The sequence below is a fragment of the Hoplias malabaricus genome, chromosome X1, assembly GCF_029633855.1.
Source record: "Hoplias malabaricus isolate fHopMal1 chromosome X1, fHopMal1.hap1, whole genome shotgun sequence".
NCBI classification, from domain to species: Eukaryota; Metazoa; Chordata; class Actinopteri; order Characiformes; family Erythrinidae; genus Hoplias; species Hoplias malabaricus.
The window spans coordinates 5,059,467-5,087,456 of record NC_089818.1 but is presented as its reverse complement, the minus strand read 5'-3'; the positions used below and the strand labels follow the sequence as shown (position 1 = coordinate 5,087,456).

Sequence of the window (27,990 nt, the reverse complement as noted above, 5' to 3'; positions counted from 1 at the left end):
TTCTGAAAATGCTTTTACTTTTAATAAATGGTATTTTAGAACTCATCACTCACTGTAATTATTAACATTATTAACTTGGTGCATAGGGGCGGCACAGTGGTGCAGCAGGTAGTGTCGCAGTCACACAGCTCCAGGGACCTGGAGGTTGTGGATTCGAGTCCCGCTCCGGGTGACTGTCTGTGAGGAGTGTGGTGTGTTCTCCCTGTGTCTGCGTGTGTTTCCTCCCGGTGACTGTCTGTGAGGAGTTCGTGTGTTCTCCCTGTGTCTGTATGGGTTTCCTCCGGGTGACTGTCTGTGAGGAGTGTGGTGTGTTCTCCCTGTGTCTGCGTGGGTTTCCTCCGAGTGCTCCGGTTTCCTCCCATGGTCCAAAAACACACGTTGGTAGGTGGATTGGCGACTCAAAAGCGTCCGTAGGTGTGAGTGCGTGAGTGAATGTGTGAGTGAATGTGTGTTGCCCTGTGAAGGACTGGCGCCCCCTCCAGGGTGTATTCCCGCCTTGCGCCCAATGAATCCAAGTAGGTTCTGGACCCACCGCGACCCTGAATTGGATAAGCAGTTACAGATAATGAATGAATGAATGAATTTGGTGCATTTAATCCACTGATAAGTATTTTTCCAGATACATAAATCAAGTCAGAATATATACAGCGCCTGTTAAAACCCCAAAATGGTTATTTGCAGGATTTACTTTTACTATTTACTAGGACTATTACTTTGAAAATGAGTGAAAGGAGTCTGATTTTTTTTTTTTTTCAAACTGATTTTAAACCGTTTGTCATGGACGTATGATGGATGGTATATGGCAGACGTCATTTTTAATAATTATTATGTAAACAATTATACCTAATATATGCTATTATATGACAAATATTTAACACTGAAATCAAGCCTCCTGTAAAATGAACTAAAGATCAAATCAAATCAAATCATCTGTGTTTAATGATCAATAGAAACAAACCTAGGGGTGATACAGATAACGAAAAAGTTCCTGTATTGCTCAGGAACTCCACTGCTGCAGATCTGAGAAGGGCTTAAGGTCCAAACGTTATTTACTCTGCTTGTCTGGCAACTGAACAGCAAATAAACTGCTTGACATAACTGTTTCAGAACTCAAGAGTAAGATCTTCTTTTTCTGCTTGGCTAGGTTGCCCTCTACTGGTCAGTTGTCCAAAAACACACTCCCAGGCAGAAAAGGTCTTTTGTGTTATGGAAACTATTTTCCTGCAATCCCATAGGGACAGCTTGAGTTAATTATCACAGAGAGAATTATTTGAGAAACATGTTTTAAAAAGCACTATATTGTCAGCTATGTCGGTAACAAATTTTAAGCCAGAGTTTTAGACTGAGTTTGAATTTCATGATGAACAGACCAATAGAAATGGTCCATTTAAAACATTTATTGAAATCTTTCAGGTCTATGTGCTTGTGTGTGACCCTTAATGCTGCCCCCTAGAGGGCAGACTAGTGTTCAGTTCCTAGCTTGGGCAAGACGTTTACCAGTAAGAGTCCAATAAGTAACAGGATTAACATTGTAAGCGTCTGAAACACCGTAAATGTAAATATAAATATGTATATACATATAATATGTATTTCTCTAACTTCCACATCACAAGTTTTCCATATGTTAGCAACTGACGAAACATGCCAGATATTGATCACCTGATGATTTAAGAGCTGGATGTTTGCATCTTTCCATCGCTGCTGGCTACAGTGGACCTCATACTCTCCAGCCGTCAACACGACATTCATCAAAGGTGACAAGACTTTGAAGTTTTTGTGTTCAAGAAAGCCAAAAAAACCTGCAGTTTCATTTCCTGCAGGTTGTGTGTGTCGATAAGCAGCGGCTGCTGTGGGCAGCATTGCTTAAGTGCTTTTCCTTTATTCTACTTTAGTGTCAGTGCAGGATAAATCTCAAGAAAGCTGCTGCTTGGTTTTAAGAAGAATTCCACTGATGTCTCAAAATCTCTGTGTAATTCCATGGCTGAGATGTAAACACAGTTATTGGGACAGGCTGAACTTGCTGAGTTTTAGACAAACCTAATGAGTCACAATTGTTTACAGTGGGGATGAAGGGGACCAGATGTCTGAAGAGTTTGAGTTTGCCTCTAAAAGGATCCACAAAGAAAGTTATAACATGTAATTATCAGTTTACAGTGGATTTAAGATATGATTTTGACCTTGAATGTACAGTGAAGCTTCAGTTAGTTTAAAATGCAGCAGCCAGGGTGCTCACTAGCATATAACCATATCACCCCAGTTCTCTCGTCCCTACACTGGCTACCTGTAAAACTTCGCATCGACTATAAAGTTCTCCTCTTAGCTTATAAATCTCTAAATGGTTCAGGCCCGCAGTATCTTACTGAACTCCTCATACCTTATCGCCCATCGCATACACTTCGTTCACAGGACGTCCGTCTACTCTTAGTTCCTCACATTAAGAAAAACAATGCAGGAGGTAGAGCGCTTTCTCACGAAGCTTCTCAACTCTGGAATAGCCTTCGGTTACTGTTCGGGGCTCAGGCACACTCTCAAACAAGCTTTTGGTTAATCACTCACTTTCAGGTTACTCCTTCTCTATTGGTGTTAGAGCTGTTTTCACATTATCACTACTTTGTATTAACTCGGTCATACGACCATACCTACGGCCTTTTTAGTTAGTTTTCTGGTAACCACCAACATTCTGTCTGTTGCTGGGTTCTCTTGCCTGACCCATGGAAGCTTTTTTCGCAGGACAATTTTGCCCGTTCTTTACCATGAACCTACTAACCTCTTTATTTTTATGTGTTCCCTTTGTCTGGTTTTCTTTCTCCTGTCTCTCTTATGCTTTGAGATGTCCTGCTGCTCTCCAGGTGTTGCCCTGATCCAGCCTCTGTGTGTCCTGTACAAGATCCTGGCCTTGTCTCTTCTACAATAACATACCTGGCGTGAATATCATACGTGAATGGATGCTGTTTTACCTCAAATTAACTCCTACTTTTAACTCACACAGAATCACTATTCACCTCCTCCTTCCTCAGACTCATACATCACTAATATTCTACATTCACATTACTATAAACCCTTCATCTGTCATCAGTTCACTTTTACTTCTGTTGTGTCTCCGGTGTCGACTCGAGGAGGAGTTGGTTCCTTCCAAGGTTTCTTCCTGTGTGCTGAGGGAGTTTTTCCTTGCCACTGTTGCCCCTGGCTTGCTCATAGGAGACTTGGACCTGGATCCCTGTAAAGCTGCTTTGTGATGACATTTTGTTGTGAAAAGCGCTATATAAATAAAATTTGATTGATTGATTGTAGGTGGAGATGTATACACAAAACAAAACAGTTCCTAAAGAGAATGTATTTTTTCAGACTTACCACTGTTTTACCATCATCTACTTTCTCAGAAGACGTGTAGGTTCACTGGTGGTTGCGGATACTAAATGTTGGATCATGAAATGGAAGGCCTTTCCATCTCAACAACTGAATTAGGCAGGAATTTTTGAAGAGTTGGTGGAATTGTCCAAGAAGGATAAGTTTATTTTTGACCATTGTCCAGGACCTATGCTCAGACTGAATCTGAGGCTACACCTACTGTGCTGGGCTTAATCCATGCCCACAGAAGCTATGACTTCATGCCCAGTAAAATAAATAAATAAATAAAACAATTTATTAATGGGTCATTAAAAAGACAAGTGTGGAGGGGCATGTTTCAAAAGCACAGACGTTTGAGGGTTTATGAAATAATAGTTATGTTCCTCCCACTCTTCTGAGAAACACTCCGTTTCATGCCAGAAATTACAACATCTCTAAGACTGGCCAAGTTTTTCCATCTCTCCCTCTCTCTGTATCTCTCTCTCTCTCACTCTCTCTCTCTCTGGTTGTCACAATGGTCTAGTTACAGAACAGAAGACCCTTTCACACAATGACTAATCAAACATTCAAAAAAATACAGCACATTGGAAACTTCAGCCAGTGCCTACACGTCTATACTGACAGAAATTCCTTTGCTGTAGGGAATGTGGGGGCAGCTGTAAGCTCTTCCCTCTGCCTCATGCACTGAATCCCCCTGCTCCCTCCTCAGGAGTCCCCACACAAGCCTGGAGCCTTCGCAAAACCGGATTTCTCAGTAAATCTGATTATTATTTCTGATCTAATTTAAACATCTCAAATACCGACAATGTTATTACAGGTATTTTATTATCTAGAACCAACACTGAACCTACTTGGGTGTTCTGAGCGTTCATATATAAAGATTATGATGATAAAACAGTGATTAATCCGAGTATTGTTTTATTCCATTATTTTAAAGTATTTATAAGTATTTTAAATAATACTTTTCCTTGGGAACTACTCTGTCTTGCATGTGCTTCTGCCCCTAGTGTGTATATTAAGGCTATAGTAACTTTGCATATTTGCATCTAGTGTCATTTAATAACTTGATATTGCTTTTAAAGGCATTAAACCCACTCAGACGTCTGGTTCCTATGGCCTCCACTGAGAACATACTCTGTAGGTTTAGCATTTTATATCAAACCACACTGAATGAGATGTACATAGCCATTGAAATACAATGCCCAACACCATACAAAAGCCCTAATATCTTCATTAGATGGTAAAGTTTTCGTATATAACTGGAAAAAGTGGGCCTGGTTCTGTTTCTGGTCAAAAACAAGCACCTCCCCACAGCAGCTGTTCAGCTGTCACTTGGGAGCTGCCTGTGTCTGGAGCATCTCCATTTTTGGTTGTGTAAGTGTAAGTAAACTTCACATTCTGGGAAACCACAGCAAGCTAGTGGTCAGTGCTTGGATTTGTTTTGAGCTGAGCTGGTCTCACAGTGTCCCTGTCAAGCCATTTTTGAAAGGTTTAGCCTGTATGGCCTGTAAATATCTAACAGTTGTGTAAGCTCACATCTGAAATAGATTCAACAGCAGACACTTCTTATAACATACATGGCTTTGCTAGTCAGGAATGCTCCAACTACTTTATGGCCAAGGAAATATTTTGTCCTCATTTGACCTGAGAATATGAGAATAAAGGGGTATGAGTGCTGTTTGCAGTTCACCACTTTTAATGTGTACCATGCAGTGTTCATTAAGTGACCGTATACCTACATAAGCCCTTCAAATCAACTGACAACATAACTGAGCTATATATATATACATTTATAAACCCTTAACACAGTAGGTGTCAATTGATAGTGAAAATAATGACCCCAAACCTTTGACATAAGAGTAAACTGAACTGAACTATTTTCTTTTTAAAAAATTGTTTTATTACAAACAGCAAAAAAAGACCAGCTTTAAAGTTGCTTCGATTGCATTAGTGCTTTACAACATGTCTTTCATAGCCAAGTGTCTCCATAACAGGCCAACAGATATCCTCTATTAATCTAATGTCATCAGAGGCCATATTTTCTGCCCACATGTTGATTTTAGAAGGAGATATGTCCCCTTCGTACGCTAGATTATACAAATTTGTGGATGCGGCAAATGTGAGCTGGTTTATGGCAGCCGGTGCAATGGGTATCCCAAGAAACTCATGTATTCTCCCTGCTGTCTCCTCTGGGAATCGCACTATATCCTCAAATTTCACCCTGAGATAGGTGTGAGGTGGCAGGTCTGTACTTGCCCTGATGCTGCCGGAGGTGTGGGCCAGCCAGAGATGAGCAAGCAGCAGCACAGGGTTAGCATTTGGCTGAGAAAGGATGCTTGCCAGTGGCTGAAATGCGGGGTCAAATTTGGTGCATCTTTGCCCAGCCTCGTTCTTGCTCTGGCTGATTATTTTAAGCAAGTGTTTTTTGATGTTAATGCGAGCATAAAGGCTTGGGTTACTGTTGTACAGCATCAGATAAATCCAGGCGCGTGGATCTCGCACGACTTGGACTGAGCGTAATGAACGTCCAATGACTTCATGAATGAAGGGCAGTTTTAGGGACCAGCTCCCACTGCGGAGGTTCAAGACAGGGCAGGCATTTGGGTAAGTCGCCAAATGTTGCCGGAGGGCCTTAATATACTCCACATTCCGGTCTGTCAGTCTCTTCCCTAAACTTGCCCTTGGCTCCATCAACAGCTTCCTACTTTTCTTGCCAGTTTCCTTAACACTCAAGGCTTTCCCTGATTCAAGATTGCTTTGGTAGACCTGAATGTTCTGTAGATGCATCCTGATACTGTGCATCATAGAATGGAACCATCCCTGAATGGCTAGAAACTTCCCACTTTGAGCATCTGACCTGGACCACTCGCAAGCATCCAGCAGAGAGTCTGGCACAAAGTTGGTTTCAGGTACGGGGAGGTATGCAGAAGGGATTCGGAGGTACACAAAGTCAGAGCTGTTGTCAAAAAGATGCTGAAGGATCTCGGCCCCTGAGCCTGGCAGGGAAGTTATAATTATGAACGGGAGGGGACCGGGGGTGAGATTGAGGATTGTGGTTCTTGTGACCACCTCATTGGAAACCCGCATATCCTGCCATGCCATGCCACACAAGACGTCCCCACAACTGCGAGACATCACCAAAAGTTCCAGCACCCAGAGAAACAGCACTGAAATGAGAATGAATCTGAGAATCTTACTAAAAGGTACATTGAGCATTTTTTTCATGGTCAAAAACACAACAACAAAGCAAATAATCCACACTGCAATTATACTGAACATGAAACCAAAGTCAAATGTGGAATCCCTTTTTTCTTGGCTCTCTTGGCTGGTTATTATTTGAATTCCCTGACCAAACCGAATGACCCTGTGCTTGTCCTCTGCTTTCGCAAATCCTGGGAAGCCCAAGTAGCTGTGCCTGGCACCTATATCTTTGTAATTTGTTGCAATGGAGACGGTAGTCTCTGTGTCGTTCAGAGTAACAGATATCTTGACCCCATTTTTGCTCATGTCAGTGAATTTGCAGTCGGAAACTTTGACAAAAGGGCCATGCATTAGGTAAACTACCCTGCTGACTGAGCTCTCCATGGAAAAAGTCACATTAATGAATTGGGTCCATCTCTTTTTGAACTCTGCGACCTGTTCCACTTCTTGTATACTCGGGTGTGGACTAGACCCCTGACTGTCCAACCAGAACATCTTATAATGGGCATCCCACACATCCATCAGTGCTCCATTGTACCTGCCCAAAGAAGTGTGAGGCACATATTTCAGATCAATGTCCAGGTTGTGGAAAAAGGCACTGAATGAAGTCAGTGGCGACTGTTTCTGCTTTTCCACATGATCCAGCACCAGTAAAGTCTGAGAGTTGAGCAGAACTAGAGCTCTGTATACACTGTTCAGCTTCATCGCTGATGAATAAGCAGAGACAGCTTCCCCACTAACAAACAGAGTGTCTTCGTGGGAGGATGCTGAGATGACCTCGCCGGCACTGTCTCCTTCTTCCTTTCCTCCCCATCGAAGCCATTTGGAACATTCTCCTAGTTGCCCCTCCCATGGTTTATTGCACTGACTTGTGGGGGAGGGGGAAAACACCAGCACGTTGTTAAGGTAACTGTGTTTTGGCCCATACAGGGCCTCTGAGACAAAGACTTGTCCATTGGGAGCAAAAGTGAAAGAGTTCTGATCTGGGTGTTCATGGCCGGGGTTGAAGTTGGTCCACCCTTCGACCCAAGAATAGGGCTTAGAGTGGACAATTTCATATACCGCCCGACCACCTAACTTCCCTGATTTGAAAGAAACAAATGTGTTGTCCTGGGCATAAGGTAATCCTGCTCCGTAAGTGACGACGCCCCAGTTTGAAAACACATGCATGCCTGCTTTTCCAAAGTCTTGAGGAGGTTTGGGAGAAAGCTCTGCATTGTACCAGATGAACTCGGTGTGTAAAGTAGCCCAGCCTTGAGCTGCCGATGCCACCATGGGTCCGTCTTTGGGCCGATGTTTTCGAATCTGCTGTGCCAGCCAGTTTCCTGAACCATTTCTGAGCACAAAAGCATCCAAGAAGACCAGCTGACTCTCTGGTCCATAGAACCAGTTGTAGTTGGAATCTGCAATGCCCACAGTTCTTTGAAAGCCAGGGAGCACAGTGGCATAGTAAAACATGAAGTGAGCTCTCAGCCAGTTGTTCATGCTGTTGTCGATGTCGAAATGACGCGAGGCCAAGAAGACATACTGGGTGATGGATTTGGCTGTGTAGCTTCCATACGCCACGCCTTCATCAAGTGAACCATCCACTATATGGTTCAGGAGGAACATGGTCTTTTCCATGTAGTTCACAGCTACTTGCTTCCAGATCATGCTTTCAGGGTCATTATGCTCCCCCGCCACAATAGCTCCAGTGAGGATGGCTAGGATGTTTGTAGTCTGGTGGTTCTGCAGGAACTGCCTGCCCCAGCCTCTATGTTTAGACAGCTCGCAGAGCTCCTCTGTGACTGCCCTGATCTTCGCAAGGTACCGAACCCTTCGGTGAGTGTCCAAGTAGGGATAAACAAAGTCATAAGCTGTGGCAAAGCCAGTGAGCGAGTGGGCCATTGGGACTTCATCATGTGGCGCACTGCTCACCATCCAGTCTGGATACTCTGACATGCGATCCATGTATTTTATCAAAAACTGGGATGCAGCAGTGTCCTCAGGCCTAAGGAGACAGTACAGCGCAAGCGGTGGCAGGTTGTTGCCATAAATCTCATTCCATTTATTTGCAAAGTCCTCATGGCTCATCGGGGGCAGGTAGAGAGTGGGGTTCTCCAGCATGGTGGCGACTGCGTTGCGGACGATCTTGAAAATGTGGCTGTGTGAGGTGGTGGCCTTTATTTTCAGGCCGTTCACCTCAGTCAAATCAAAATAGAGATGGGGGTGAGCCTGTGACGGCATTTGCTTTTCCTCCAGGAGTTTCCCTCGATCCGAGTCCTCTGCAACTGGGGCAAATTTGCCAGAGGTATCATGGAGTGCAGAAAAAGAAAATCCCAGCATCATGAGACACAACAGAGCCCCAGACCTCGCTCCCCACTCAACAGCCATGATCCAGAAACCAGATGTGGATATTTTTCCAACTCTTTGAAGAGCTCAAAAAAATGTGTAGATCCTTCTCAAGTTCCAGCTGACTACCATTGCTCTTTGCTTTTTACTTTTCTCACTTTCTTAATGGTTAGATTATAGTTCTTCTTAAAAATCCATGCCAAATAAAAATTATACTTAAAAATGTAATCAAAAAATTGATTTGCGATCAAAAAGTAGACAAGGCAGATCACAAAAGTAAATTTCAAAAATTATTCACTCCTCTTTTCAGTCAAGGGTGTAAAAATAACTCAATAAAAGTATTATAAAACAATAACTATATATTTTTTTAAAAATCCAGTATGACACTCAAAATATCAAAATCAAAACAAGTATCAAAATAGCAGTCCAAGCAGATCACTTTTTTCTTTGTGTGAGGAATAATCACTGTGCATAGTGACCTTTAAAATATATATATAAAAAAATAAAGAATAAGATTCTTATGTCAAGTGTGTAGAATCATTTTAGAGTTCTTGATAAAAGTCCTTAGACAAAAAAAAAAAAAAAAAGTCTTTTTGCACCATGCCTCCTTTTGTGTTTCTTATTGGTCAGGTACCCTTCATAATCACGTTGAAGCTCTTGATAAGTTATTTCATATATAAAAGTCTTTCTTTGGTCTTTCCCTTCAAATATGACCGTTATCGGCAGTAATCGAGGTGTTAATAAGAACAATCCTTTTTAAAGTGGGGTTGAGGAAGACCGTTAAAATTCTTCCCAAAAAGACTGAAGAATCTGAGACAAAAGTCCTTTCAAGACGGGGAACAAGTATAACGTCTGGCAGCAGGAGTATCACACGAAAGATAAAGGCAACATCTGATAAACGTTACCTGTAAATCAGACAGCTGTGGAGCACGGAACAACGCGTATATAACCACGGAGAAAAAAATGGGGAAAAAAAGTAGAAAAGAAGAAACCCGTTGTCATTAAAAGTTAGCGGTTACTGCTGGAGTTTTGGGGACTTCAGTCTCCTTGAAGCATCCACTGAATCCTTGACTAGACCCTGTAGAGATGATTGTCCCGGTAACGTCCCGTTTTTAAAGACCATGCGCGAGGTTTACGTTACCGTTCACGCCTTCTTCTTTCCGAGGCGAGATAATCCACCTTAAAATCCTCCTTAATCCAGTCTGCTGATGAGGAGCGGTTTACTCACGGAGATGACCGTTATTAGTTGTAAAAAGCCCCCCAATGCTGGGTTCAAATCATAACACTAAGTTGGCGGTTTGTTATTTTACAGTAAAACGTTTTGTAAACGTTGTGTCCGTCCTGTATCCGACCACACGGTGTGGAATTTAACATTCCTTGCCCTAAAACACAGCGTTTTGCTATTAGTTACTTCCCTCTTCTCAAATAGCCACAGATATTGTTACTCACGTTTGCCACTAGATGGCGCCGTGGTACGTGGGATTATTTCATTAAGCGTCCCACGCGCCAGTCAGCCATAACTTTAAAACCACCTACTTGTTGTTTCACTCGTTGGTCTTTCTCTCAGTGCAGCGAGTATATAGCGGTCCACTGGCATAAAAAGGCTGGCACACCACTGACTGTAGACCACTGCTGGTCCACCATTGGACCCCTCAGATTACTGCCCTGTACAGATTTATAATCTCCTTAAACAGATTTTACATTCACAGAGACTTTTATTCTGGAAAACAAGCTAATACAAATATTAGCAACAACTATGAGAGATATAATAATGAGTATAAGCCTGATATAAAATGATTATGCTAAATATGTTGACCCTGTGCTGGATTAAAATGATTTACTAATCTTATTTATAAAGAACAACAAAAGAACCTAGTGAAGGGGAAAAAAAATGTAAATTGGACTGTGAATGGAAAAGTGCTAAAATGTGGCATTTTGTCTAAAATTCTGTTTAATCACCGGCGGTTCGCCCAGAAAACGCTGTGTAAAACACTAGTGGACCTCCAACTTTGTCCTCAGTGGAACAACAGTGGTCTGCCGTCTCCTTGCTATCAGGGTTGCTCTGCATACTTTGATTGCTCCCTTCTACTCTGTTCTTCAGTGGCCAGGACCCCCACATGTCCACAGAGCAGACATTTTTATGGAGCGTTAGTTTGAAGTCCTGCCCATTAAAGATGGTGTATGAGGATCCAATGATAATGAGGTCCTATCCTCTTTCATATTATTCATGAATTATGAATATGATCGGAATATGTGACATGCATTAGTGAGGATCCGTTATTGAAATTAAGGTGTTGTGTTTATCTATGTTAAGAATGACGACTGAGTCCATGCACAACTGGAGTTAAAGGGGAATTCCACCAAAATGTCTGCATCATTGAATCATTAAGATGTAAATAAATGTAGTGTGGAACAGTGCTGGGATCTTGGGCTCAAGTCCCACCTGGTGGAGTTTCAGAGTTTCCGTGTTTTACCCGTGTCTGTGTGGGTTTCCTGTTTCCTCTCACGGTTCAAAAACAGAGGTTAGGGGAAATGTCTACTCTAAAATGGTCCTGTATAAGTATGAGTGAATGAGTGTGTATATAAATGAATGTCTGTAATTGTGTATGCCCAAATATGGATGGTCACTCAGTGCACGTTTGTCTGTGTGGCACTGTGTGTGTGTTGTTTGAGTGTTTAATGGAATGCTGTTCTTTGCGTTGTTGATTGTAAAGCATCCTTGAGTGTACATTCATTCATCCATTAATTATCTGTGAGCGCTTATCCACTTCAGGGTTGCCACGCAGACACAGGGAGAACACACCACACTCCTCACAGACAGTCACCCTGAGGAAACCCATGCAGACACAGGGAGAACACACCACACCCCTCACAGGTCCCTGGAGCTGTGTGACTGCGACACTACCTGCTGCGCCACCGTGCCGCCCCTTGAGTGTCCAGAAAGGTACTATATAAGTTTAACTAATATAAATAAAAACGTTAAAAATCCAGAAAGCTTCAAGTTGCTCACCAAAGTTTACACCAGCTTTGAGAAAGTTTTCGCCTGAAACATGTTACATCTTCACATAACTGTGGGATTATTCCAGCTTCATCAAGATATATCCAGCATCGACATATAAAAACTCAAAAGACACAGTTAGTTTAGAAACACACACGTTTGGATGGTTTAGAAAAGGGTAAAGCTTGTGTTGTAGATATATACGATGATGTCTGGGGCCCTATCACCAAGCACTGTAAAGGACTCAGTTCAAGCCTCTGTCGGTCAGTCAGTGACTCAGTAAGAAACACTGACCCTTGTAAGCTGTTCCTTTAAAGAACAAACCATCACATTATGCAGAAGTGTTGAGACCTGTGATCACTGCTGATTCAGTGCATTATGCCGACAGTTCCCGTATGTAGCTGTAACGTATGCCACAGTATTAATTCTGATCAAACTGTCTGGAACCTATCATTGATCATAAACTGTGGTGGAGTAATATTAATAGTTACCCTGACTTTCTTGAGCTTTTATAAAGAAAGAAAAATCATTGCTGTTGTGCAAAAAAAAACTTTTTACATTGGAAGCCCTTTTCTCATAAAACAAATTCAAAGTAATTTTCACAGAAATGTGCTAAAATTACCATTAACCTCCTTTTCCAATTTAAAAGAACAATTTGTTCCAACTGCAGGTCACACAGAAGTGCCACGAGTCTTCTTGAGCCACCACAGCTTCCTGGACTTCTTGGAACTCCTGAAACGAAGAACCGTGAAATATGGGACCATCTGGTGAGGGGACACTCCAGACTTGTGTCGCAGGAATGTGTCGCACACTACAGAACTGTAAGGCACAACCCTGAGAGACAAACATCAGAATCTCAGGGGCTTTTTATGAACAACATTTGCTCGACATAAGGAAACTAGAGCTGTAACAATTGAGTCAATACAGTGTGTTTAGGCCAGTGACACCTCCTGTGACACGCTGATAATATGCAATTAATTTGTAAAAGGCTGCTTCTACTTCTCCAGTTGTGTTTTTGGGGAATGTATCAGTGATAACAGTGAGTATAAAAAGAAGAGGGATACATATGGAGTCAGTAGAATGTAATGAGTTACAGCAGGGAATTCCTACTGGGCAGAAAACACACTTAACATTTCCCAAACATGTTACCACTTGCTGACTTTGCAGTAAAAAGATACTTTAAATGCTTTGAAGGAGAGTTCACTTAAAGGACAATTCCACTGAAGTTTTCAAATTTCTTGGTTACTTAATGGTTCAGGTGTAAACATTCATTCATTCATTCATTCATTATCTGTAATCGCTTTATCCATTTCAGGGTCGGGATGGGTCCAGAGCCTACCTGGAATCATTGTGCTCAAGGCGGGAATACACCCTGGAGGGGGCGCCAGTCCTTCACAGGGCAACACACACACTCACACATTCACTCACACACTCACACCTATGGACACTTTTGAGCCGCCAATCCACCTACCAACGCGTGTTTTTGGACTGTGGGAGGAAACCGGAGCACCCGGAGGAAACCCAGGCAGACACAGGGAAAACGCACCGAACTCCTCACAGACAGTCACCCGGAGGAAACCCACGCACACACAGGGAGAACACACCACACTCCTCACGGACAGTCACGCGGAGGAAACCCACGCACACACAGGGAGAACACACCACACTCCTCACAGACAGTCACCCAGAGTAAACCCACACAGACACAGAGAGAACACACCACACTCCTCACAGACAGTTACCCAGAGGAAACCCACACAGACACAGAGAGAACACACCACACTCCTCACAGACAGTCACCCGGAGGAAACCCACGCAGACACAGGGAGAACACACCACACTCCTCACAGACAGTCACCCGGAGGAAACCCACGCAGACACAGGGAGAACACACCACACTCCTCACAGACAGTCACCCGGAGGAAACCCACACAGACACAGAGAGAACACACCACACTCCTCACAGACAGTCACCCGGAGGAAACCCACACAGACACAGAAAGAACACACCACACTCCTCACAGACAGTCACCCGGAGGAAACCCACGTGGACACAGAGAGAACACACCACACTCCTCACAGACAGTCACCCGGAGGGAGCCCACACAGACACAGGGAGAACACATCATACTCCTCACAGACAGTCACCCGGAGGAAACCCACACAGACACAGGAAGAACACACCACACTCCTCACAGACAGTCACCCGGAGGAAACCCACACAGACACAGGAAGAACACACCACACTCCTCACAGACAGTCACCCGGAGGAAACCCACGCAGACACAGGGAGAACACACCACACTCCTCACAGACAGTCACCCGGAGGGAACCCACACAGACACAGGGAGAACAGTTAGTGAGAGTAGGTTGATGTGAAATTGCTCATTGTAGAAGTTTATTTAGTGTTGGTGAAACATCAAAGTTTATTATCAAATTATATTCCTCAGCTGTAAAGCACAATTATCATAGCGTTTTACATGGAACGTGGTCTATAAATACATGTATATTATTATTATTATTATTATTATTATTATTATTATTATTATTATAAAACTCCTCTGGACCATTCACAGATTTTAAAAGGTTTTGGAACTGTTTAAATCCTTTAGATGTCTGTGATTTTACATCAAACCGTTCTTAATGAATTTGTGTTAGCCTCTGATTTATGTGGTAATATTAAAAGAGATTTAAAAATTATTGTTTTTTTAAAGAAACAATATTATTAAATGTGATATTATTTAATGCAGTGCCACTTGTGATCACACTAAACAAAAATTCAGTCATACAATACAAATAAAATGGCCATGAAATTATTATGCTAGTGCCATCATGCTAATCGGTGGCTACATGATTCCATTCACTGTTAGCCACGTTAGCATGTTTAGCCAAGCTGTCCTTTTAATCTTTTTTCTTGTTTTCATTCCTCTTCTGTGAGGTCCCTTTCCTTTGAGTGACAGCTGGGCGGGTCCCAGTCGCCAGCAAAGCTCCTTCATCTGGATTGTCATCCTCCACTGGCACAGCGGTGCAGACCCCCCAGACAATGATGCTCACCAGCCCAACGGGCAGTGAGAAGAGGAAGCAGGTGCCTAGGGGCGCCGATGCAAAACTCGTCTAAAACAAAACAGAGATAGCAGTAAGTTTGCACTAATTACTTAAAACACGAGAAAATAATATTTAATCATTTTTATAAAATCAAACTCACAGATGAAAATTCTGGTTGCTTGCGACCAGTTTATGCTTCAGAGAGTGGGCCCCCCTGATGGGGGTGGCCATGTTTAAATAGGGTTTCTACAAAATTAGGTGTTAGTATAATGGCTGTATCATAAGGTAAAGAAGAATCACTGTAAGAAATGACTGATTTCTTTTTTAATCAAAAGTAGAAGTGTAAAAATAATATATGTTGAAGTATGGTTGTATTTTTAATAATTTAAAAAGATACAAGTTTATTTAACAAAACAGATTTCTAAATTAGTGAAGTGAAATTATTCCCATAAATACTCAAGGAAAGTACAGATACTTAAATAATTGAGTACCTTTGCAATTAACTACTTAAACACTCATATATCCTTACTTCCCACCACTGCTTTGAAATCATGTAAACAGCTGGTAACTAGGATATCATTGCCAAAAATATTTGCTGGTATTTGTTCAGGATGTTTGCACCTTGTGGAAAAACACACAGAGTTAATCTGATTTGACACCTTCTGTAAGAACAACGTCTCACCTTTATAGCGGACTTGGCACGATAATAATGTCGTTTCATTCTTCGCAGAAACCCATTCCCTCCGAGTAACTGGAGGAAAAAAGAAAACTAAGAAACAGGTCCCAAAGCAAGTTATCATAGCAGGAAGATAAAGAACCAGTCAAATGTTTAGACACAACTTCACTATACTTTTGAGTTCTCTTGGAAACAAAGCTATGAAATAAACCACACATCCTGAGACTGTTTTGCATTTAGCTTGTCTATAAAACACAGCTGAAAGTATTTGGATATTTTGGAAATTAAATCAAACACACCATCTCAGCTCAAATATGTATCTAAAAATGTCCATCGTCTTCTATAAATGCATAAAGGTGCTTCAATCTTTGTCTTTACTCAACAGCCCTTGAAAAGACTGTTTAAAAACTCCAACAGCACTGCTGTGTCTGATCCACTTGTACTAGCACAACACACAGTAACACACCAACACCACGTCAGTGCCACTGCAGCACTGAGAATGATTCATGCTTTGTGGTGGTCCTGTGGGAATCCTGATCCTTGAAAAACATGGGAAAAGAAGCTAACGAAGTATGCAGAAAAACAATAGACTGCAATCTGTAATTGTAGAACTTCAAAGTGCATCTATGTGATCAGTGTGGCTGATAATATGGATAATGATGCTACAAACTATGCTCATTTTAATGCCTCGGTTGATTGATGCATATTTAATCAGATGAATCCACATTTCTGGACTAGAGAAAATATTTCTGGAGAAGAGCTGAACTTACATTTAATCTTTCATTCAGGATGTTATTGAGGAACTGAAGGAGCTCTTCAATGGTTTCAATGTCATGCTCTGGTAGGTAATATCCATCGATGGTCATGTTCATCACAATGAGAGACGGCATTTCCAGATCTCTGTTGTAAAGAAGCATTAGATAATTAGGATGTGTACAATGAGAGGTACAGAAGTAAATAGATACGGATTAAACTACAGATCTTTTGAGAACATCCAGACTCTTATCATTTTGGGGCCATTCTGTTGCACAACAAAAGGCAAGCTCTAAACTGGGAAAAATGGACAGAGGGAAAATCAGTCCTGGATTAGAACTTACAAAAAAAGATTGGATTTAAACCCAAAAAATGTATAATAAAAAGAAGTAAATGTCACAAATCAACAGCTTCATAATGTCTCTTACATTTTCTAGTAAACAGTAAACAATCCTTTTCAGGATCATCTGAAATTTGTGGCCTATTTGTGACGACCTCACAGAAGATTCTAGCTTTTTCCATCAGCTGTTTCTTTGTCTGTTTGTCCTTAAGCATTTCGCTATACGCACCCCATAATGAAGCCATTAATGTAGTCGTTTCCGTGCATGTAGCCAAACTGAAAGTTCCTGTAAAGCATTAAAATGACAGATTTAGCACTGTTATTATTTTGTTTCAATTTTTGCAATCAATTACACAGGGTGGGCCATTTATATGGATACACCTTAATAAAATGGGAATGAAACTGAATGAAGCTATGGATACTGGAAGCCTGTGCTAGCCTTTCTCCTGCGGTGTTGCTATCAGTGTGTGAAGAGTGGAGAAGAGGGTTGCACTGACAATCCAACACAAAGGGCAGCACTTTGAACACATTTTATAAGTGGTCAGAAACTTGTAAATAACTAATGAAAGAATAAAGTTACGTTAAAACCAAGCACACCATTGTTTTTCTTGTGAAATTCCCAATAAGTTTGATGTGTCACATGACCCTCTTTTCATTTAAAAAACAAAAGTTGGATCCAAAATGGCCGACTTCAAAATGGCCACCATGGTCACAACCATCTTGAAAAGTTTCCCCCCTCCCATATACTAATGTACCACAAACAGGAAGTTAATCTCACCAACCATTCCCGTTTTATTAAGGTGTATCCATATAAATGGCCCACCCTGTACAATACACAGTTTAAAAATAAACTTGCCTCTGTGCACCACTGTTGGTTTCATAAAAATAATACTTTGGACAAGTTGCCTGTAAGAGTCAGTGTGTCTTACTGAGCCACTGACTGATTGATGTGCAATAGTGAACTGTGTAAGTTCTTTAAAAAGATAGGGTTTTTTGGTATAGCAATGGTTCTTTATACTGCATGGCGATATGATTATTTGTTTGGTGAATTGTCTCTTTAGACTGAGAATTAGTTTTAAATGGTTCTCTATAGCAACAAAATGTTTCTTTATAGCTACGAGGTGCTGGGTTTTACAATATTACACTCACTCTGTTTTTTGCTGTATAGAACCATTTTTAACAAGGTTTACACACGATAGAACTACATACAAAACACTCTACACTAATATAAAGAGTCATTCTACCATATAAATGACTATATTACCAGGTAGGATAGAACCTATTGCTATAAAAACTAAGAACTTTAATATAAGTTTTACGTCAGTATATTGTTCCCCTAAAATCAGTCGAGGCCAAAGTACAGATAAGGAACCCTTTATTTTTAATAGTATGTGAGGTCACAATTTCTACACATTAAAGTTTCTACGTACGTGTAATAATGATCTCTGTGATCTCTTGCCACTTTTTCCAGGAGTGTCTTATATCTAAAAGGAGAGAAATTAAGATGAATAACATTAGGAGAAAACATGAGTCACAACATTTAAAGTCAGATAGCTTTAAAAGATATGTCACTCACCGAATACCGTCTGTAGTTGGATTATTGTCGTCCACTACGGCTAAAGCTACAAGTTTACCTGAAAAAGACATGAAACATACAGTGCATTATTTGTGACTGTTATTTAAAAGTTTTTGTGTTCCCACAGCTTAAGATCCTCTTCCTAGTTATTATTAATTTATAGCTGCCCAATATTATTTATAAAAAATGATGTCACTATGGGGTCTCTGTAGCCTCTCTGTCAATAATTCAGTGTCCATTTATGATTGGAAAAAAATGGGTTACATTTTTCAACCACCAATCAGACATTTATCAAATAAAGGTACCTATGTTGATAGTGCCAATCATTATCTACAATTGGTTAGGACTTCAGTATCTGAACTGAAGGCTTAATATGCATTGTTAACATAAAGAAAAAAATTACAGGCACAAATGTCTGTATATTTTCTAGAATGACAACAGAATGGTCAGCCATATTCCTGCTAGCTTAGCATTCATATATTATTAGGCTCTCATAGATGTGCTAGCTGAAATTATCATTCGTCTAAAAGGTGTTGTTTGCCTCATTTTAAAAAGCTGCTGTCTACTAAGTATTTGTATGATTTAATATTATATTGAAATAGCTATGACACTGAGTACCATTCAAGTGTTATTGTTATGTTATTACTTGTTTCCCCCATCTGGTAAAGAATAAAGCTGTCCATCTGAAAGTAACTGGGGAAACGTTCTTTGCCGACCCAGTCCGAAAGATTACCATCACGTTCTTCTGCATGGAAGAGACAAGAAAATAAAACATGATTAGTCTTAGTAAATACACAGTTCTACAAACTTGGCTATGCATTAAAATGCTGCTCCTAAAAATAAATATCTAAGAAATATAATTAACATAGAATTGTAGATATTTTGGGGGGTTGATGCATGAAATTTGCATAACAAATATAACTTGCAACTAACATTATTGCAGTGGGTGTATTGCTCCTTTAAGAAAACATAGCCAAAAGATACTCATCTAAATCCATTCCACAAGGAAACCTGTTTAAATAATAAGTGACAGGACACCTGTGCAAAGTCAGTTGACAAAGTGGGCGGATAGAACATAAATTTAGACACTTAAACTCTGCAGACAAGTGACTCTGAACATAGATCTGTCCAACATTCGCAGCTAAACTCAACATGTCCAGCTCCTGCAATGACCAGTCATCTGACCACAGTTTTACTGTATTCCCAGTTCATGAAGGAATGTTTATATAAGTGAAGGTAAGTAGCCACAGTCATATTCTGTCAGGTTCTGTGCTAAAATAAATGTACCTTTTTAAAAGTAACTTGAATGCTATGTTAGCATTGTAAGCATTTGTGTTTGTGACTACACCAAACTGGTTCTTCAGTTTTGTTTAAGCAAACAATTCTGTTCCAAGACATGTTTAGCTAAGTGTTTGAAGTGTGTTTCTGTAGTTTTGCAATGGAACCACAATGCTAATGTAGCTAACAAGTAAAAATAACTTTAAAGCATGTTGTTTAGCATGGCTTTATAAACACAAACTAGCATCAAAGCACAGGCCAGTTTGTTACTTGTAATACTGAATGTATTTTTCATATATGTTTAAAAAAAACTTATACAGGTAATTTTGCATGTGAGGGGAAATTATAACTAAATATTTTTCACAATTTTGGTTAGTCTATTCATTACTACATTTCTACACAATGCAGAATCTTCAAATGCAGTAATATTAAACAACAAAAATGAGATAATAATGGGGTATAATTTTTAGTACATCTTAGCTACATTTAACATGGTATTGTTGCTAAGCATTTAGTACACACATTTGTAAAATTGGACCAACGTGTGAGTGCAATTTTTTGTGCCACTAAAGCAGAAAATGCACACACATTTACTACACCACCCCATATGATGCTGATTTAAAGTTAGAATTGTGTTTTTGTTTACGTCTTGGGTTGTGTTTTGCCGTTAGCAGTTAGCAGCATTTTAGTAGTGTGTTTCACACTTTAGAGCCATGTAAATGTGACAGTGGTGCACTAAAATGCTCATTACACACTTTGCCCTGATACGGGTTGCTGCTTTTGCACAGTATCTAATGCACCAAATGTTTGGGGTCTAGAGGAAATTATAGTAACTTTGTTGAATCCTCTTACACACTTTCTGTCATGGCCGAACACACAGTACACAATAACGAATAACGAACAGTGACATAAAGCTGTCATGACATCACTATAGCACCTGTCAGGACAATTACTGGTGATGGAAACATGACATTGTTATTTTACTGAATGCAGTATTGAATAACAACTGAGCTCATGGTACTTGATGACATCTGTGAAGACGTGTTTATTATACAGAGTGTCTCAAAAATTAGGAAAAACCTGTATAAAATTATAAGGGTTTGGCAGATGGTGATCCTATTTTAAACACACGGTATAGGGGACGGTGGAAACCTGTTTGGCCATGGTTTCAGTAGTTGCTTAGAAAATTGTGTAGGTTTAAACTATTTGTTTATGTTTGTGTGTGTGTGTGTGTGTGTAAACTCAGTGTAGCTTGGCTACACTGAGAGTCTAACATCACGTGCACCCCCAGAACTTTCAATATTGTTCATGCCTCTCGTTCAGCAAGTTATTTTAAGTGTCTGAATGTGTATTCAAACACAGGCTTATGACAACACTATTGACCTACTTTTCATCTTTGTGGGTCAGTAACGGATATTGTCGAATATTTTAATCGTTTATAAACAGGAACCCAAAGGGCCTGTAATATCACGTGTCACTGTGGGTAAGAGTAATACCCTTTTATGAATCTCAGCATGAAGATTTGTGCTTTTATCTGTGCTTTTCAATCACTGTGTTATAAATGTATGAATGGCTCCACCCATTCCATTCTAGCCCAATGATTATAAAGTTTAAGCATTAAGATCCAGAAATCTGCGCTATTTTAAACCTATGTCATATTCAGTTTTTATTAAAAGGGCAAGCCTGATTGCATGGGGGTCCGTTCATGCCAAGTGTGAACAGTAATGTAGCTGTCAGATGTAGAGATTATTGTTTCCTTTGTAGCTTGTGATAGTATCTTCCACGTTTTCCTCCAGATGAGCCTGATGGACGAGCTGACCATTCATTTACTGGAGAACTCCATGGACACAGCTGTGTTCCGGATCCAGGTCCGGTGCTCTAACACCTTCTTGCTGGGCTACTGGATCCGGAAAGCCTTCTTCGACAATGGGGAAGTGCAGCAGACCAACCTGCTCATCCAGGAGGACTGCACTGGGCTTGAGTTTGTGCTGAGGGTCCTGCACCGCTGCTCACGTCTCCCCAACGACTACTACCTGAGCCCTTTCCTGGTAACACTGTGCTTAGACGCCCTGATCTTCAACTACCAGCTCCCCCAGCAGCCCAACTGGGACGGCACCATCCGGGAGGCCATGAGAGGAAACTGCCTACAGCTCAGACGCTATGAAGCAGCCAAAGACTTTAAATAAACCCTGCTACACAGCAATGACACTGACATAACCACTCCACAATCTTGTCATGGCAGATGTCACATGCTGTCATGAGTCAAAATACACTATGCTAATAGGTAAATGAGTCAACTTGTTACAAAGGTTATGATTGGTCGATGCCGTCAAGTTTCACACACCCAATTCACCAAACCAACATCTGTTATTGAACTACGAGACAAAACAAGAGCACCTCACAGACAGTGACCCAGGGTGAGGTTTGAATCCACAACTCCTGGACCCTAGAGCTGTGTGACAGTGACTTGTTGCACCACTGTGCCCCCTGTTGACCTTGTTGTAGTTTTTGATAATGTCCTTGCTGTAAGAAGCCCTTACAAAGTCAAAACATCTCACCGTTATACAAGTAGTACGTCCCGTCTTTGAACACTGCAATGGCTGGGGCTTCGGGCAGATGTACGGTCTGTAATAAAATAAGAAAAATAAAAAGCTATAACTCTATTCATTATTTACAAAGTGTCATGAAGTAACATCCTCTTTTACCTGTGATCCTCTGTGAATACACTGACATCTGGATTGGCTTTGACTGTGTTTTCCTGCTCCTCCCCTAAGGCAATATTGCAACCTACAGTTCTGTGTTAATTTTATTTTTCTCCATATGTCAGTGTTTGTCACAGAGGAGAGGTGTAAAACGTTCATAGATGTGCTTCCAATTAACTACTCCTACCTGAATATAGCATATAACATACAAAGACGATTTTACCTGGGGTAAAACCTCTTCAGGAGCAGAGAAGAAGTAGTTGTAGATGATGTATTCAGCTGCCACTTTAAAAAACTGGCCCTGAGGAGAGTAAATACAAACAGTAAGACAACATAGCACACTACAGCATGTTGCTTGTGAACATGGAAAGGATGCTCCACTAGCACTGAACATGGTGACCCGGTGTTTGCAGTCTCTGTTACTAGAACATGCATAAGGCCTTACACACCTTAAGGGCTGACCTCCCTCCAATGTAGAGAAAGAAAAGCTCATGTCGGTTCAAGATGTGCTGGAACAACTGGACACTGGTCAAAGGTCTCACCACTGGCCTGGAGAAACAGAGGAGGATTAGTGTTAATTATATCAAGATGGGGAGCACAGACTTTATCCTGGAAGTCCACCAACCCCTCCCCTGCAGCTAAACTGAGTTTTGAAGCTAAACTTCAGAAGCCCCCGTGTGGATTCAATTAAGGCTAGAACTAACTCAAGCAGGAGGTAAGGCTCACGGCATCCAGACCGAAGTCCAAATTAATTTCCCAGAACTACAACTCTCATGAGATTTAGAATCAAATTGCTTTACAATCCCTGAAAAAATCGGTTTATGCTCCACAGAGCGGGTCCCCCAAATTGGGGCTGGCCATTTTTTAAATATGTTGCTTCCAGGCCACTACGTGTCTGTATAGTAGCTGTTTGAGTAATGTATGTGTAATGCAGAGTTTATTTTTGCATACGATGTATAAATGTTGGCATATACACATATTCATGCACATTAATAAACTCATGCTCATGCTGAATGTAAAACTAAACTTCATTCATTCATTATCTGTAACCTTTATCCAGTTCAGGGGCGCAGGTCGGGAATACACCCTGGAGGGGGTGACAGTCCTTCACAGGGCAACACACACACACTCACACATTCACTCACACACTCACACCTACGGACACATTTGATTCGCCAATGCACCTACCAACATGTGTTTTTGAACTGTGGGAGGAAACCCACGCAGACACAGGGAGAACACACCACACTCCTCACAGACAGTCACCCGGAGGAAACCCACACAGACACAGGGAGAACACACCACACTCCTCACAGACAGTCACCCGGAGGAAACCCACGCAGACACAGGGAGAACACACCACACTCCTCACACACAGTCACCCGGAGGAAACCCACGCAGACACAGGGAGAACACACCACACTCCTCACACACAGTCACCCGGAGGAAACCCACGCAGACACAGGGAGAACACACCACACTCCTCACAGACAGTCACCCGGAGGAAACCCACGCAGACACAGAGAGAACACACCACACTCCTCACAGACAGTCACCCAGAGGAAACCCACGCAGACACAGAGAGAACACACCACACTCCTCACAGACAGTCACCCGGAGGAAACCCACGCAGACACAGAGAGAACACACCACACTCCTCACAGACAGTCACCCGGAGGAAACCCACGCAGACACAGAGAGAACACACCACACTCCTCACAGACAGTCACCCGGAGGAAACCCACGCAGACACAGAGAGAACACACCACACTCCTCACAGACAGTCACCCGGAGGAAACCCACGCAGACACAGAGAGAACACACCACACTCCTCACAGACAGTCACCCGGAGGAAACCCACGCAGACACAGGGAGAACACACCACACTCCTCACAGACAGTCACCCAGAGGAAACCCACACAGACACAGGGAGAACACACCACACTCCTCACAGACAGTCACCCGGAGGAAACCCACGCAGACACAGAGAGAACACACCACACTCCTCACAGACAGTCACCCAGAGGAAACCCACACAGACACAGGGAGAACACACCACACTCCTCACAGGCAGTCACCCGGAGGAAACCCACGCTGACACAGGGAGAACACACCACACTCCTCACAGACAGTCACCCGGAGGAAACCCACGCAGACACAGAGAGAACACACCACACTCCTCACAGACAGTCACTCGGAGCGGGAATCAAACCCACAACCTCCAGGTCCCTGGAGCTGTGTGACTGTGACACTACCTGCTGCACCAACGTGGCACCTAAAACTAAACTTAAATGTCTTAAATACGTTTACCCAGCAACTCTGTTGGTGAACTCAGTGATGCCATCTTTTGTCCTTGGCCCTCTGTATTCGAAAGACTTCTCACCTTTCAAACTTAACAGGAGGTAAATACAGATATAAACTACAGTTATTAAAAATGAACAATACATTCAATTAAACAAAACTAAATAAAAATGCTAAACAAGCACATAACTGTACAATTATGGACTGAATTCTGTAAGAAACGATGTGTGAATGAGGTAATCATTTTTATTTAATTTGATTATTATTGTATAATTATTTAGATATTTTATTGTTTTTTTCATGTTATAAATTTTCTGAAAATAATCTCACACTCACAAGAAAATTGCTGGATATCCACGAATATTAAAGTCTGAAACAACACCTGCAATAAAAGAATGAAGGTGGAAAAAATGTCAGCAGGAATAAACATTCAGAAATAGAAATATTATTGTGTCATTTTATTTTTTCATGTGATTATTTGACTTTTTTATTGGTTCTATTTCAATGGTTGAGAATCAAATTCATTTTGAGCGACTTGATTTAAAATGGTTCCCTGTTGTGAAACAAACTTAGCTTCATCCCAGTAAACAAGGAACGTCCCTGGACGTTCAAAATAGGTCTAAAAGTAGTCTGTCAGTCAAGGACATATTTTAAACGTCAGTGGACGTCCAAAATCCATCTTAATAAGTTAGTTAAGTGGTGACCAATCGATAACGTCAGTGGACGTCCAAAACGCGTTTTATACAAGTAATTTATTTCAGAACCAATTAATAACGTCAATGGACGTCCAAAATACGTCTAACAGTCGTCTTTTCAATGTCTGTGTTTGGACGTCTTTTCAACTTTCATTTTCAACCTTAAGAGAACGTTGATTAGACGGCAGTCATTACGTTATTTCAACGTTGAATCAACGGCTAATTGTTTACTGGGAATAATGTAGATGAATATGTTTTTAAACAGAGGAACATGGGCCATTACACTTTTGCCATGAAATATATGTTTAAGGCTAACATTTTATTTAAGATAAAATACCCTAAGAGCAAACCCTTTCGAATAAATCCATTTATGCTCCGCAGAGCGGGTCACCATGGTGAAAATAGGCTACTGTCAGCTGCCCTGTTTAATACAAGTGCACACAAAGGCCACAAGGTGGCAATATATTGTCTGTTCCTTAATGTAGTATTAATCAAAATCAAAAGCAAAACTGTCTGCACTTTTAAAACAGCCTCCAGGGCAGGATTTGTTGAGGATACAATGCCTATACTGACTTCAGTAATATAAAGCACATGTTCAATGATCACTGAAAACTGCAGCCAGTGAATGGTGCCTACACAGACTGACCATCTGGATATTAATTGGGAGATGGTCAGTGTACGGAGGGACCTCACATCTGATGAGAGACTCCGCAGGACGTATTAGACCTGTAACTAATCTTGTTACAAATAGATAAGCTCTTCTTGTCAGTCGTGCTGCAGCGTGATTGGTCGTTCCACAGCTTCACCCAGGAGTCTACTGAAGCAGGTCAGGTTTAAAATGAGCCAAACAGGCCAACTGATATATATTATGTAATACATTATGGAATACAATGGTATGGTAAAAATGTCATATGTACGGTCAAGATCTTGGTCTTACTTCCAATCCTTGGGCGTGTCCTGCACCAGTGATTGTATGCGGTAACATGAGTGAGGTGCTTCAGTGGATATTTAGAATTTGACTCACTGTTGTGGAGGGTGGTGTCCAGTTTCCCCACATTAACAGGAGACCCCAGACTCTTTAGCTCTGAGCCTACTTCATACCACACCGGCTCAAACGTCTTGCAGTACTCACACCACGGAGCGTAAAACTAGAATATACAACATATACACATCATATAGTTATTACATTTATATTTCAATAATATCTTATACATATCATAAACATCTATGAATACAGCTGGTGCAGCTGAAGTTTTACGTGTTATTTCTGTTGGGACCAAACCAATCATCTCTCAAACGTTAACTTTACAGGAGAATGTGGTTTGACTAAAATTGTGCATATGTGATCAATCACATGTAATATATATTAGAACAGTCATGCTGCTTGTAGCAAAATAAACCTGGAATAAACATCACACTCACTTCCACTAACCACGGCTCACTCTTTCTGTTCTCGTTAAATCTACAGAGAAGTAAATGAAAATTAAAATCTTTATCATTTCTGTTTAACCCAATATGCACACAACAGTATTTAAATAAGAAGAAAGTACAACAATGGCTTACCTCTCATCAAGTTCCTCAACATACGCCCACACAAGGGATGAGCCCAATATAAAAGCTGAGAAACACAGAAACAATCACAGGACATGAATAATTACTACTGATCAATAAATAGTGTAAGATATCAGACATGAAATCAGCTCTTTGTAATAACCCCACACCCCTCCTGTGATTATATTACATACTTCTTTCAGTAGTTAAACTGTTCAATTATTATTTGCTCCCTTTTGTTCCAATCTGAAGTTTAATAATAAAAAATAAAGTGTTCTATATGATTTTTTTGTTATCTGTTGTATGTTGATATATCTCATACCTGCAAAGATGAAATGTCTTGTTCCTGCCATAACTTTCAATTGTGAAAGAGGTTAGACTCTAAAAATAAGGCGACGTTTGTTAGCATAATTGCCGAACAGCGGACTAGTAACCTACTGATGACAAGTCAGATTAGGCTCTGGGATTAGAGGCTGTCTGTAAAGAAAATCTGGAAGAGCACCTCCCTCTACAAACAGCCAACTGGACAGTTTATGGGTAAATACATGGCCACTTAATACGCTTTATAATCCAGTTATTTCAGTTATACAGCTTCCAGCCAAAGCCCAATTGATGATCATCAATTAATCAATTTTTTTTTTTTTTTTGGGGGGGGGGGGGGGGGGGACTGTAAACAGACGTAAACAGAAGTATCAGTTTAGTTTTTTCAGTATTTTTTTCTGTCCACACTTTTTTTTGTTTCGAATATCTGCAGGATTTTTTCCATACGTCAGAAGCCAGAGAGTATTTAATGCTGTTGTCACCCCACATTTTTTTAGGATTATATATATATACAATTAACTGCACTGGCCATGATTCCTGGAGCTGATTGTAAAGTTTTCTCAGGACAGAAGATGGCGCTAAAGGCTAGTTAGGTTAGTTGTTTCAGTTTATTCATTTTCTGATAAATAAAATGTCCTGTTTCCTAAAGGGATATGCGTAGGGCTATGTTTTAACCATCAATTACCCGTTAATCACCAACAATATCTTCCTTTTGTGTCTGAAAAAAAGAATGTAAAATAAAAATCCTTTCAAACTCTATCGCGAAGCCTCAAAATCAGCCCGTTTTAACTGCACTATTTTGTGTAAAATTAAATGGATACACAGATCTGCCGAGAGGTTAAACTTTCACTGTAAATAAACTCCTTTCAAATGT

At 41.0% G+C, this 27,990-nt stretch overlaps 2 protein-coding genes across 2 annotated transcripts; both read right to left on the bottom strand.

Annotated features, from left to right (window-relative positions):
• Nucleotides 1-5,293: 5,293 nt before the first annotated feature.
• LOC136675805 (dermatan-sulfate epimerase-like protein) lies at nt 5,294-8,953 on the bottom strand. Its single transcript, XM_066652564.1, has one exon. The coding sequence runs from the start codon at nt 8,920-8,922 to the stop codon at nt 5,296-5,298; it is 3,627 nt and encodes a 1,208-aa protein (XP_066508661.1). The 5' UTR covers nt 8,923-8,953; the 3' UTR covers nt 5,294-5,295.
• A 5,810-nt stretch (nt 8,954-14,763) lies between these two features.
• On the bottom strand, nt 14,764-27,148 carry LOC136675963 (protein disulfide-isomerase tmx3a-like). Its single transcript, XM_066652790.1, has 16 exons — nt 27,118-27,148; nt 26,808-26,862; nt 26,667-26,706; nt 26,269-26,392; nt 24,886-24,931; nt 24,559-24,639; nt 22,698-22,797; nt 22,472-22,549; nt 22,105-22,171; nt 18,915-19,013; nt 18,269-18,326; nt 18,123-18,176; nt 16,922-16,978; nt 16,370-16,499; nt 15,606-15,674; nt 14,764-14,992 (listed from the first exon to the last, which is right to left on the bottom strand). Exons 1-16 carry the CDS (start codon nt 27,146-27,148, stop codon nt 14,780-14,782), a joined length of 1,302 nt encoding a protein of 433 aa, XP_066508887.1. The 3' UTR covers nt 14,764-14,779.
• Between the last annotated feature and the right edge of the window lie 842 nt (nt 27,149-27,990).

Coding starts and splice junctions, on each gene's coding strand:
- LOC136675805 (XM_066652564.1), bottom strand. CDS start 8,922: ATGGCTGTTGAGTGGGGAGCGAGGTCTGGGGCTCTGTTGTGTCTCATG.
- LOC136675963 (XM_066652790.1), bottom strand. CDS start 27,148: ATGGCAGGAACAAGACATTTCATCTTTGCAG. Junction 22,550..22,697: donor GAGGGAGGTCAGCCCTTAAG/GTGTGTAAGGCC, acceptor TACTCTCCTCAG/GGCCAGTTTTTTAAAGTGGC. Junction 19,014..22,104: donor GACGTACTACTTGTATAACG/GTGAGATGTTTT, acceptor TCTTCCATGCAG/AAGAACGTGATGGTAATCTT.